At 44.0% G+C, this 13,097-nt stretch overlaps 2 protein-coding genes and 1 non-coding gene across 4 annotated transcripts in view; all 3 read right to left on the bottom strand.

Annotated features, from left to right (window-relative positions):
- Positions 1 to 13,097, bottom strand: part of ec (echinus) — a 45,924-nt gene that overhangs the window by 18,951 nt on the left and 13,876 nt on the right. The window contains exon 1 of one of the 2 annotated variants that reach the window (NM_166992.3): positions 1,831 to 2,591. The exons of the other annotated variant lie outside the window; for it this stretch is intronic. Within the exon in view, the coding sequence (NP_726893.2) occupies positions 1,831 to 2,007 (177 nt within the window). The 5' untranslated portion in view covers positions 2,008 to 2,591. Of the gene's footprint in view, positions 1 to 1,830; positions 2,592 to 13,097 lie in introns of those variants that run through there. 2 annotated transcript variants of the gene reach the window in all.
- CG2901 (uncharacterized protein) lies at positions 7,125 to 10,474 on the bottom strand. Its single transcript, NM_130721.3, has 5 exons — positions 10,301 to 10,474; positions 9,546 to 10,212; positions 8,600 to 9,310; positions 8,217 to 8,517; positions 7,125 to 7,992 (listed from the first exon to the last, which is right to left on the bottom strand). The coding sequence occupies exons 1-5, from the start codon at positions 10,367 to 10,369 to the stop codon at positions 7,791 to 7,793; spliced, it is 1,950 nt and encodes a 649-aa protein (NP_570077.1). The 5' UTR covers positions 10,370 to 10,474; the 3' UTR covers positions 7,125 to 7,790.
- tRNA:Pro-CGG-3-1 (transfer RNA:Proline-CGG 3-1) lies at positions 10,978 to 11,049 on the bottom strand. Its single transcript has one exon. It is a non-coding gene; the product is annotated as a tRNA-Pro (tRNA).

Here is a 13,097-nt window from a genome sequence, read left to right as displayed (position 1 = left end):
GATCAATCGCAGCCTCATTCGAATTGATTAGCATACTAGTTTTATTTATGTGGAATTTCTTTATAAATAAATGTGAAATATTTTCACGAGCATACCAATAAGGTGGCTGGCGTGGCTGTGTTGTTGTTCGGCTGTACGCCACTTCCGCGCCTTAAATGAGGCAACCACCCACTCCTGCAACACCTACACCCCCCCCCCCCCCACCAATATGCACCCCACTCCACCGCCCGTGTGAGTCTCTTACTCGAGCGTAAAACAATTGCGGCACGTTGGGGTTAATGCGTGCACTGCGCTGTCCGACACAATTAAGTTAAATAGAAAAAACAACAAGAGCGCGGCGGCGGTGGAAATTCAATTAAATTAAAGCGAAATGTTTAACGAGACTTGTGACAACTCGGGAAAGGGAAAGGAAAAAGGGATATGATACGCGGCGTGGGTAGGGGATTGGGATTCGGAATCCGAATACGAATCGTAATCGGGCAACAGTTGCACAAGCATTTAGATATTTCCCAGGATAAACAACTAGCTGCAACCGTGACAGGTAGTCGAGGAGAGCAGGTAGTGGGTCTCTATGGTCTCTATGCAGATCCCTTGCTCCGATCTCCCAGCATTATGGTGTCACGCTCACACATAGCACATAGCACACAGCTCAGAAAACTGGAAAACCGGAAAACAAAGGTCGGCTAAGGGACTTCATCTGGGGCATAGATCTGATCTGCGGCAGGCTCAAGTGCTGTCCCGCTGAGTGAGCCGGGATATATAGCGTAAGCCATCGATCCACCCTCGCCTGCCACACTCAGCGAAAAACTGGAGTCCCACGATATTTGTGCAGTATATTCATATAACTTGTGATTGCTACGTTTCTGGCTATTGGTAAGTAATATTACCATTTTGGAATGATCTTTGAAAATAGTATATGATGTACTTTTTTCAAATTTTCCACTAACATTTTTTTGTTTTTCCTGGTGCACCGTAGCATATCATACACACTAGTTACAGTTACTGCTATAGTTATAGTCACCGTACTCGCTTTTTTGATTATGCAAGTGACTTAAATGGAACTGGTCGCTCATAAACGCCTCACTTTTCGCCGCGTTTGTTTTTCTTTCACGGACTCGCAAGTTTTTGGGTGCGGTTGGGAAAGGTCCACACCGTTACATGATCGTCTTATGCGACACTTTTTCACTTTGCCGCTCGACATACAATACAATTGAATCGAACGCATAATCATCCCACCTCGATCATTACAGATCATCAGGGCTTAATTCATTTTCCAATCCATTTGGTAGTGTGTTATAGTTTCAAACTCAGTTGTTCTTTGGTTTTTAACTCTCCGCGACTTTTAAACAAATTAAACAATGAGCCTTCTTTGACGCCAACAATACTGTTCCATGGTAAATAATTTCCAAATCCCTGAACTCTTGTGTACTTCATACTCTACAGAACCTTCCTCTTATTCTATATCTACGAGTGTATCTATATCTTCAACCCCAAATAGAATGATGTATTGCATGCCCTGTTGCCCGCGACTATTTAGTTTTTTGGGACGGGAAGCTATGGAGACAATTAAAAGTGCGCCTACAATGAAAATTGTTACACTTTTGTGGCTTTGTCAACTGCAGTCGCGTTTTAATTTCTTACTTTTCTCAGAAAGGGATAGAGGGGAATGTGTTTAGGCAGAGAAAGATATGTTCGGTGGCTTTAAATGGGCAGGTTGACAATTTTCGTGGTCGGAAAATGGTGTTTTTTTTTTATGGCTGCGTTATGTTTTTTTTTTCTTCGGCTGACCCCAAATGACCTCTTTTCTTGATTTAACAATTTTCCTCTTACCTTGCAGGTCTGAAAGAATGCGCCAATGTTGTTTTTGGCATTGATTGCCGATGTTTGGGCATTTGTTATTGTTGTTGGCGCTACTGCCATAGCTGTTGTTGTCTGCGCCTGCTGCGGTTGTTGCTGCCCCGCCAGTGGGGCATGTGGCAGCGATGTTTTAATGGCCGCCGTATCCATATCGAAGGTTCTTCGCTGTTTTGCTCGAGAACTTCTTAGCACATTGTATTTGTGTTTTTTGGGCTCTTCGCAAACTTCCGCAAAATGGGAAACACATGAAAAAGAAGCCAGCAAGGGAAGTTGCCGCAACCCTTTGGAGTTCTTGGGCAACCTCTTCGTTTCCTTCTCGTACGTTTTTTGTACTTTTCGCACCTGTTTGCGTTCACTTAGCTAGTTTTTTTTTGTAAGGTTTTTAACTTTTCCACAGCTTGGCTATCATTTGTTGTTGTTGTGGCTCTTTCGGCTTTAATGTCACGCTCACAAAAACACACACACGCACATATAAACAGACGGTTTTGAAGAGCAGCTTGGCTCTTAAAATGTTTCGTCTTTGATTTCCCTCGATTAATTCTTATAAAACAGTACAGCACAATGTGCAAAAGAAATGTATTCTTTTCCCATTTGTTTCACAAAAAGATTGCTTTGTTTCTTTTGAAAAAAATGTTTTGTTTGTTGTTAAACCAAAAAAAAAATATGTTTTTTTTTTGAAGCTGCGACGGCTACTGAGCGAACGTCTTACGAAGCCGAGAGCGCAAACAATACTAAACATTACACTCCAAGCGAACATAATTTCCCGCGTTCGAAGTCGGCGGCTCAAGAGGGAAATTTCCTCGCTCTCGCGCCTTGGGGAAATTTTCAAGCTGTCGATGGGAAGCAGCAAAAATTGAGTGCATACTTCTGGGTGCTGAACTAAAATGAAGATTATTTCATGGGACAGCAGTTTACTTCGCACGAGTCTTTGATACAAAATATCTAGAAGTTATTAAGACATGGATAACACATTGTAAGATTAGGTCCTTTTAAATGGGATTGTCATGAATCATTTCAAACAATGGTCTTCGTTTATAAATTTAAACAAGAAAAATGTTACTTGATCTATTCGAGCTATTCTTCTCAACTTTAAATCTAAGCTTCGAAGTCTAGTTTAAATATTTTCCCAAACCGAATTCGAATTTCTGAGCGGCGATGAGAATATTACCCATGTGGCAGGGGAAGTGTGCCCGTTCTCTCAAGCCAACTTGGTACTTCTCTCTCTCTCGCTCTCTCTCTCTGCAATAATTCCCCCGGCGAATGAACTTTCAGGCCAAGTCAACTTGGGGCTTGTCTTGGAAGAGTTTATAGCAAAACCAGATATCTCCCAAGCACAGCTTGCTCGAAAACTCAGACTCAAAGACAAAATGGCGGCTGTTAAGATCAGCAAAGAAAACGAAATAAAAGGCATAAAAAACGATAAAAACATAAAGACAGATAGACAGAAAAATACGTAAATGAGAAAAAGGCACAGAGAGAACGGAGAAAAACACGTTTTCGGACTTAACGAGTTTTGTCGCAGTCACTATTCCAAAATCAACGTGCAACAGCAGCCGAAAAGGTAGAAAACCGAGAGAAACGCGTATAACAACAAAAAAAAAAAACATTGTTATTGAGGTTGCCAAAGTGGGCTGCGCAAGATGTGGAGGGGGGGGGGCGTGGCAGTTGCGGGGGCAGCTTCTGGCTATTTCTGCTATTGTTGTTGTTGGTGCTGCTGTTAGCGGGTTCCTATGTAGAAGGTATGTACATATGTATGTATGCAAGGTATATGCTCGTGATGCTGCAGACCTGGAGGCAGAGGTATCTTCTTTATCGTCTTCTTCGCTTTTTTTGACTTCTCCTTTTTCCAGTCTCGGTTCATGGCCCATTAGCTTTTGTTTTTGGGACCAGTTTCTCCAGGGCTTTTCGACAATTCTGCAGCAAAGCCTTGTTTATGAGCCACTCGGGGCAGTCAGGAGGAGTATATTGCGCGCCAAAAGCCTCGAAAATCGAAGCCAAGCCAAGCTTATCATTAAACAAAAGACGCGAGCTGGCCAAAAGCCGCTTAGGGACTTATTCTCCAGCCCCCCCCGCCGAAACCCTCTCATCTTGCCAAGAGATAAGCGATGAATATATACCTTCATGAATTTAACATCAGTCACCTATATTTCATATCAAAAAATATGTGTCAAATTTTAATTTTTGAATTTATGATTTTATTAGAAACTTACTTTTTTAGAGAAACATTAATTGAAAAGTATAGATTTGACTGAGCACTTCGTTGACTGAGATTTCATCACCATTTGGTTGGCCAGCCCAGCTGCCAATTGCGAATTCGGCTCAAACTTTGACGATTATCATAATTTTTGTGTGTTGATGCTGATCGTGCAGCAATAGTCGACAGCAAATTGTTGCAATTACATTGGCATTCCTCGGACTCACAGAGTAAAACACACAAACACCTGCTGTTTTGTGGGTTGGCTAATTAAATTGAAATTCATTTGCCGCAGCTGCCGATTCGGCAAAATCACTTGTCGTCGCCTTCGATTCCCCCGGCCCCATAGAACCAAGGAAATCCAACATTTGCTACTTCTATCCGTCGTAATAATTTGCAATTTTCCGTGCTACCAACCGCTAACGGCCAACATCCATCAGCTCATTATGGACAGGCCAAAACTGGGCGCAGTGGGGGCGTGGCTGGCTGGAAATGGGAGGAAGGTCGCCTCCAGTCACCGCAGCTCGGCAATAGTTAGTTGATCTACATTAGACGGTTGCCCAATCGAGTTAGTTTCGCCTGGTTAATGCTAATAAAGCAGGTGGAGTTGTTGCACAGATCTAAATTGTTTGCCCAGAATTGGGTGGTTGCAAGCTTAAGTTTTGGGTTGGGGGAAAACAATCGAAACGTACGATAATTGTCTTAGAAATACCAGCAAAGAGTGCATTGAGTTTGAGTCCTTGTATTTGTATATAAACTTCAATTATATTACAATTACGAATTGTTTCCTTATATGTGATCAAACATACCGGACACGTTCTTTGTACTTCTTTCCATTTTAAAACCACCTGCATTTGCAGGACTAAAAGTCCTTGCAGCTGAAACTGGAGCTTAAAAAAAAGGGCAGATGGCTGACTAAAATTTCGAAGATAATACTCAACAAGTGATCGAAAGAGTAGGGGAGATACGTACTACGTACACATCGGTTTTAGAACTTGGCTGCCAGCCAATTTATGTGCACAAATTAACAAGCGAAAAGGAAAAGAGAGGGAGAGAAAAAAACGGCAGCATAAAGGCAATCAAAAGGCTGCCACATAAATTTATGAGCTCCGTCAGAAGAAATCCCCGCTGTGGCCAAGAAACTGGCGATAACAAGCGGGGATATCGGCGAAATCGGGGAGCACATCGAGCTTATGGACGCGTGCTGCTCCATAAAAGGGGTCTTTGTGGAGGGGCGGCTTCCAAGGGGTATTTCCAATGGGGGGGGGGCATCCAAGGGGACAGCGAAGGAGGGATCATCGCGCGCGCGCTAACAAAACCTGAAACCAGGAAAAGGAGCCGAAGCTGGGCAAACTGGTTCTTCCCCCGCGGGAGAGACTCGTCTTTGCCACGCCGAAACAGAATCAGCAAACAGCAAACAAGCCAATATGTCCTATGCTCCTTAGCTAAATTTAGCACGAGCTGGCCATCAAGCTCAAGCTCAGCTGGCTTGAAACGCTGCCACAAGAAAGGGTTAAAGCCAAGTTAAGAGAAGTTTTTTGGACTTTGTACGCAAGCTTGTTGTTTTGCGCGCCATTTTTGAGCTATACAGTGGCAGCAAATATAGTAAACAACAGCCAAATGCAACTGCAGTTGGCCATCTAAGTGTGCAGTACATGTGCGGAGTACGAGTATTGCTGTTGGCCCAAAGTTGGACATTGGACATTGGCCACTGAGGGCAATCACATGGCAGGAATAGAAGAAGTGGTCGTAAATCATAGGACGCGCATGGCTGCGAATTATAAACAGTTGCGTAGTTTACTATAAAATAAAATATTAAAACCTTAAATTAGGTACCAAATACAGCAAAGAACTTCAAGTATACGAATTTGAAATAAGCTTACATATTTTATAGTTACAACGAGTACCAATAAGGCTTTTAAGCCCCCGTTAATCAGTTACTATAAATTTGTTGATTTGATTTATTTCAGACCTATTCCCGACAGAAAACCGGGCTCAAATCCGTCTGTGTTTTTTTTTTTCAGCCAGTTGATGTCGCCTTTTGGCCAAGCTCGGTTGGGATTGCATGAGTACTCGAAACTCGAAACTCGTACTCTCATTGGATTTGTTTGCCCGCTTGCCTTTTATTTGTTTGTTTGGTTTGGTTGCACCGTTTGTTTGTTTGTCTGCCTGTTTGTTTGTTTGGTTTGGTCCGCGTTTGGCGCGTGTGCAACACGGCCAACTGTACCAAGATCAACAGCATTTGCGGCATGTACTGCAGTGTTGTGGCTGCAATGTGGCTGCTGTGCAGGCAGCCTAATTGACACGGCAGCAACATCGTCAGCAGCGGCATCAATTAATAATAGCCACCGTCTCCCTTTCTCCGCTTTTCTCTGGAGACATTGTGACCGTCGCCAGTCGCGACAAGCGGCATAAATTGCAGTTGCCATTACCCAGCATCTGCAGCAACAACAGCAGCAGCAGCAGCAGCAGCAGCAGCAGCAGCAACTGCAGCAGCAGCAGCGTCAACAAGTCAATGGCAAATTTATGTTTGACTCGTGCTCAAATCAACCACTGCAGACTTGCTTGCAGTGAAAAAATAAGATGCAGTCGGAAAAAAGCTACATTGACTTCAAATTGTAGTGTAAAAACAAGTTATTTACAAATCAGTTTTGGTAAAAAGAATAGTACCAATTATTCCAAAGGCTTCCTAACTGAAAACCCAAACTGGTAGAACTCATTTCGGTTTTAACATTTTTCTAAGTGCGTTTATCGATAGCTTGACCGCCTGATTGCCTTCTTCTTTGCATCAACTATCCTCAGATGAAGGAATTCGATTCCATATCAAATTACACAAAAAACAGAGAAAGAGGATCAAGGGAATTTCTTCCATCCTTTGTTCTCGCTTATCCGATATTGGGTTGCCTCAGGTTTTAATGCCCAAACAAAAGGTCTTCGCAAGAAAAATCCTTAACTTTTAGATAAGCCTATTAGTCAGGATTTTGTTTCCAAAAGTCAATATTAGATTAGAAATAAATCAATAAACTCTGGCAATAGATAAGATAGTAATGCCATAAACTATTCAAACCCAAATGCATTAAGTTCTCTATTTACATTGAAAGCAATGATTTTATCCGATTAAAAGATTCAGAAAAGGAAGATGCACAAATGGTATACAAATATTTAAACAATTACAATTTTTAAGCCTACAAAATATAGTTTGATAAAATGATTTTCAAGCAATCAGAGTCTATATTAATGAGCTGATGCAACCGAAACATTCCTGTTATTAGAATGCCTTTCTCCAGATTAGAATGGGTGACCGGTGATCATCCCAGGGTTCCTTATACTCTCTTTCTCTTGGCTAATTATGTGGCCAATCAAAGCTCGATGAGAGTCAATTAAGAGATTGTCGAACAGCTTGCTCGAAGCCGTTGCTGATCCGAGATCGGGAGCTCGACACGAGGATCCCTCCCCCCCTTGCTCTTGACTCCGCTCTGCTCCTCCTTTCAAGCAATGACGATTGTTACCTGACCAGGCGATATATCTCTATAAATATAATATGTATGTATGTACATATGGAGAAGGGAGTCCGGGGGAATTGCAACTTTTGGGTGCAGCTGGTCAACCGGTTTGGCGCGTGCTCCTCGTGCTCCCTTTCTCCAGTCGCCCTGTCTCTCAGCCTTTCCATCTGACTTGTATTTTGCACAAATGAATTAATTAAAGACGACGACGGGGAAATAAAGATCAGCAGCTGCCTTTAGAAGTACTCCTTCCCCAGGCGAATTCGCTCGTTCGATTTGCGGCGATTCGACACGCCATCCGACTCGTCCATCATGCTCTCCAGCATTCGCTCCTGGCGAGGATTCAGGGCAGCCAAATGGATGTCCCTTGTGGCGCGGAAGTTTCCGCAGTTGAACAAGTGTTCGTTCTCGAGACGGACGTAGTTCCATATGAAGCGTCTGCGGGCAAAGGGGCATACTACACTCAACAAAATGTGGACGCTGTTTGACCAACTCATTGAACTAGTTGGAAAAAACGCATTCAACTTTCTTAGAATCTTCACAATTCAGACGGTAAAGCTTTGAAGCTATAAAAACCAAATTGAAAGGCGTTTTTCCGAATTATTAAAGTGGTGTTTTAAGTTAAATCACTCGTGTGTCCCCCCGTCCCCAACTCCGCTCACCTAGTGATCTCCAGGATACTGGAAATGGTCCTCATATTATAGGGAGTCATCAGATTGTGATAAAGGATGGTGAACTCAACGGCCCAAAAGAGCCGCAACACCAGATTCTCTACGATTACAAAGTAGTAGAAGGCCTGCGGATAAACCAATTGCTTTCGAAGGAATATACGCTCGCCGCGCATAATCCTGAAGAGCCCAAAGTCGCGAATAACATCCCACAAATAGCAGTAGATGGTGGCCACCACGCAGCTCGAGAGGAATAGCCAGGTGTAGGGGTTGCTGAACGTATTGGCATATCCACCTGCGGGCGAAGGTTTCAGGGTTTTAGGATTTGTGGTTAGGATTTTAGACAGGATTTCGATTCATTGGCGGACAACGATTACCCTCCGAATTCCTGCGCAGCGTGGAGAACAGGACGACCAAAAATGTAGTTGAGTACTTTCCCGCATTGATCAGGTAGCTCATCGACTTGGAACCACTGTCCCTGAATCTTCGCAGGCACTGAGCAAATCGAAACCAACCGGGCAGGCACATGGTAATCGGGACCATCACATCCGGTTCAAAGCAGTTGTTCACCCGATCATATCGCAGCCAACTTATCGCATAGAACCTTACTGTATAATAGTGATCCACAATGCAGGACACCAGCGAATTCATCTGATCGCCCATCCAGAAGTCGGCAAATCCCACGTAGTGCAGTGGAGCGGTGATGACGCGACCCACCAGCTTAATGGTCCACCACCTGGCAGGCCAGTTCATTATAGGCAGAGGCACCACCAGCAGGCCAACCATGATCAGGATGAGTCCCAGTGGGAATACATAGGGATCCGAGACGCCTATCAAGTCGTTGTACAGGAACCCCAACATGGACAGGGCCCAAAGAATGCCAAAGGTGCAGGCAATTTCTAGAAATGTGGCCGGCTGCAGATGACTTCTGGGGTCTATTTCGAAGATAAGAATGTGATTGACTCCGGCCTGCTGCCATCCGGCCACATTGGCGGCCATGTAAAAGTTGAAGATCACCCAGGTGAATGGGCCGCGAAAGAGGCGCATCAGACCCGGAGTGTGGTCCTCCAATGGAGCTCGTTTCCAGTCTAAGAAATTGGGAATTGGGAACAGGGCGAATCAAATTATATTCCGGTGCATGTCCTACAAGCCAAAAATGACCAGTATATATATATCCATTGAGATGGATACCGACTGACTATTCTTCAAGAGATTAGTTGCTAAATTAAGCGCCCTAAGCAATACATCGAGTTGTGGCATAGATTATGTGGACTACTGGGCATTTATGGATGAGGAAAGCAATGCATTCGCACAACAACCTACAACTGATGGCGGTGGCCACGAGCAGCATGATTAGCATGCCGAGAGCGATTCCCGCACGAAAGACCATCGATGGAGGAGTGGGCTCGCCCAAAGGCGGAACTCTTAGCTTTTCCATAGCCAACGAGCGATCCCCATTCGCCAGATGGGTCGTATATAGATCCTCCACCTCGATGGTCATGCGCTGCAATAGACGTACATCCGTAAAGGGGGCATCCAGCACGTTCTCTACAAACCACCTGCCAGCAGCTACGGATCGCATATTCTTGTCGTACTTCTTGCAGATCTTACGGAAACCCGTCTCGTTCAGCGACTGATAGTTTTGGATGAGAACCAGACTTAGATAGAACTCGGCATAGGCGTATCTTAACTGGCGAGTTGTCATAAGCTTTTTTTGGCTCCTCTCGGCTCGCTGGGAAAGCGAGGAATCACTGCCGGTGTGTCCGGGTTCCCGGGAATAGGCCAAAAGCTGAAGCTTCAGATGGCCATGCTTGCGTCGGGCCTCCAGGAGTTTTTCAAGAAAGAAATTGTTCACCCCGGTCAGTTCCGATTGGCATTCGGTGAGAAAGGTTTCCTCGAAGGCCTTATAATAGGCCTGAACTTCGTAGTCCGAGGAAGTAAGCGGAGAGGGGGCGTTCTCCACGCCTTGTTTGATCAGCTCCTTGAGATCCTATTGGCGGCGTGATTAGATTGGGTAGGTCCACATACAGATATATATATATCTGTATATATATCAATTACACAATTATTCAGCTTACCCCATATCGCATATACTGCTGGCGCCACTCGATCGTCAGGTGGGACTCGTAGGTCTTGCCAAACTTCATACTCAGCTAGGGGCAGGCTAGCCCACAAGGCGTGGCTGTTGTACGGCTTAAACTAGCCGGATTCGTCAGGCCCTATAAATTCTGACATCTTTCTCCTGACAATACTTTGGCCTAACTATAATATCACACTTCTAATATATATAAAGCAATATATATAAAGCAAATGATGAGCTTAGTAATTGGTTTGTTTACTATTAAATATTTGAACTAGTCCCGTATGTTTTTTGAAGATAAAGAGTCACTTTTTGTTCCAACCGGGAATTAATTACTCTAGAATCGTCTGTCTGTGTACAATGCAGCGAACAGACCTTTGTGCAAACTCTGTTTCCCCTACTTCCTCGATTGTGAGTCACTTCCTCGATCTCATTATGCGTTCGCACGCTGTTCCTCGTGGTTCGTCTTCCTGTTCGTCAGAAAATCCGCAACCAGGTGAGTCAGTTACCCAGAGATCGCACTCTTAAACAACTGAGTTCCCGTCGAGCGAACCCGAAATTGCAACTCAACGAAGCGATAACGATCCCAAAATTCGCTTATCACGCGCTTGGCAAAGGAAGGCAAAAATATATATATCGGGGGGATAAAAAAAACGTGGGTTATCAGAAGAACCTGGGCTCGTCCGGGAATTGAACCCGGGACCTCTCGCACCCGAAGCGAAAATCATACCCCTAGACCAACGAGCCAAGTAACCCTTACAAAAGTGGCCGGTGAAATAGGCAAAACGAAGACCATATTCTCAATTTGTAATTGCAAAAACAACAAGTGCGAAGAATTCTGCGCCACACTCTCTTCGCGCTTTACTCTTCAGATCTTCAGATCTTTTGGGGCTTCTGGAGACAGCTCGAGGGTGACGATTAGCGACACCTACGACAAGAGTGCCGCTAGACTGCCGACCGCAAATAAAGATGGAAAACAAAAGAATGGACGCAGATTCTTAAGGAGTCCGAACTGTAGTCTTACGCAGGCTCTTACGTCAAGAGATCATAATTTAATAGCCGTAAATCGATTAATTGTCAATAAATTTACAAAACTAGCAGCCACGACCACAAATCAATCAATGTGTACTTCTATTCGTGTCCGTACCATTTAACCCGAAGCTTTTTTAGAAGCCTAATAAGCTCGGGTTTTTGATTGGGGTCACAGGGTAGCGCCCCTTCTGCGGCCAATTCGAATTCCAGCTCAAATTCGTTATTAATTAGCCACCTGGGCGAGGCTTGCAGCTAGACAAATTGTTCAGAGGTTTGGCCTAAAGCCCATTTTTAAGGTTTGTAATTTTTTCGTACCCCAGAAAGCGCTTCTTGCGCTTAGGTGGGGCAAAAACTTTGAAGGCCTGAGAATAGATCAAAAACTTTGAATCAAACTTAGAGTATTCCCAATTATTTGCACATTATGGCTTGACATTATATTATTCTTAATTAATTCAAAACAATTAAGTCAATATTACCTATATACTTGTAATACTTTTATAATTGGAAAAGCTAACAATAGCTGTTATGCAAATGAAAATGGATTCTCTCAAGTCCAAAACATACTATACTAAACAATTAATAACGAATTAAAGTTATAATTTCTTTTATGTACGTCAGCCATTAAATGACTTATAATACTGATAATTTGAAATAATATGAGCGGGCAACAAATGGAAGTCCATCTTCACGCACTGGATGACTGCTGCTCGATTCCTGGCCAGAAAATCCAGTTGTTGCAATTTGCGCAATCAATCAATTAGGGCGGAAGATCGAAGATCCAAGATCGCTTCCTCGGCTCCTCGAATGGCGCCAAAACGGAAGCTGATCGACCAGCAACAACATCCGATCGGTGTTGGGGACAGATATATGTGTATCCATAGGTGGTGCGGTTATATTATGGTGGTTTTGCCAAGTGCTTGAAGCGGTCTCCACCCAATGCCAACTTCCGTTTTGATTGGGCCCACAATTGGCGAGCGCTGACAGACCATGAGCGGGCAATCTTGGCCAGAACTCCGCAACTTGTGCAACTTCCGCGCTCCAATTGTTCAAATTATGGCATCGCTCAGGTGTAATTACAAATGTTAGTGCATCGCCAGTTGCCAATTGGCAATGCGTAATTGGCTAATTGAATTGCATGCCAATGATCGCTGATCGTGGATCGTTGGCACGCTGATCTGCTATCCGAAGACCAAGCCCACATCCACATCCGATCCATCCATCTTTCCTATCTGCCAAACATCTCCAACATCAATCATCCGATATTCCCCACCCAAAAAAAAAAAAACCAAGAAACCCAGCCGAAATCTGTACTCTCTGGTCTTTTGTTTTCCCGGGTGGTCTGCATCTGCTCCAATGCCCTCTGATCCCAGCTTAGCTTCATTCTGTGGGTGGCTAATGGCCTGAACAAAACCCACGGACCACACATTCGATATGCACTTTTCTTGCTTTTCCATTTCCCAAGGCGAGAAAACGAACGATGCGGGACGCAGAGGGGGACCTCCCAAAACTAACTTGCCCCCGAGCATGGCTTAAAGCACGTTTTCGCGACTAGACTCCAATGAAATCAAGTGGAATCTGGAGCAGAAATCCCGCAGGCTGGCGAATTATTTTTCGGGTTCACCTGGAGGCTACTGTGGGTTAAATTAATGTTACTAAAGTGGTAATAGTCTTAGTTCAGTCAAAAGTTGCGTTTTGAAATCGCTTTAGGTGGAATCGTTGTGTATATTTTTACAGGCTAATACGGCAATAGACCGAAAAGAAAG

Source organism: Drosophila melanogaster, chromosome X (assembly GCF_000001215.4).
Source record: "Drosophila melanogaster chromosome X".
Classification (NCBI taxonomy): Eukaryota; Metazoa; Arthropoda; class Insecta; order Diptera; family Drosophilidae; genus Drosophila; species Drosophila melanogaster.
The sequence above is the reverse complement of the archived record's forward strand: the minus strand, read 5'-3'. Positions and strand labels throughout refer to the sequence as shown.

Bases quoted from the DNA above. Each gene is read 5' to 3' on its own strand.
- CG2901 (NM_130721.3), bottom strand. From the start codon at position 10,369: ATGAAGTTTGGCAAGACCTACGAGTCCCACCTGACGATCGAGTGGCGC. The intron at 9,311-9,545 runs GTAGGTTGTTGT...CCAATTTCTTAG, and splicing joins CGTGGCCACCGCCATCAGTT to ACTGGAAACGAGCTCCATTG. The intron at 8,518-8,599 runs GTAATCGTTGTC...CTTCGCCCGCAG, and splicing joins GCTGCGCAGGAATTCGGAGG to GTGGATATGCCAATACGTTC.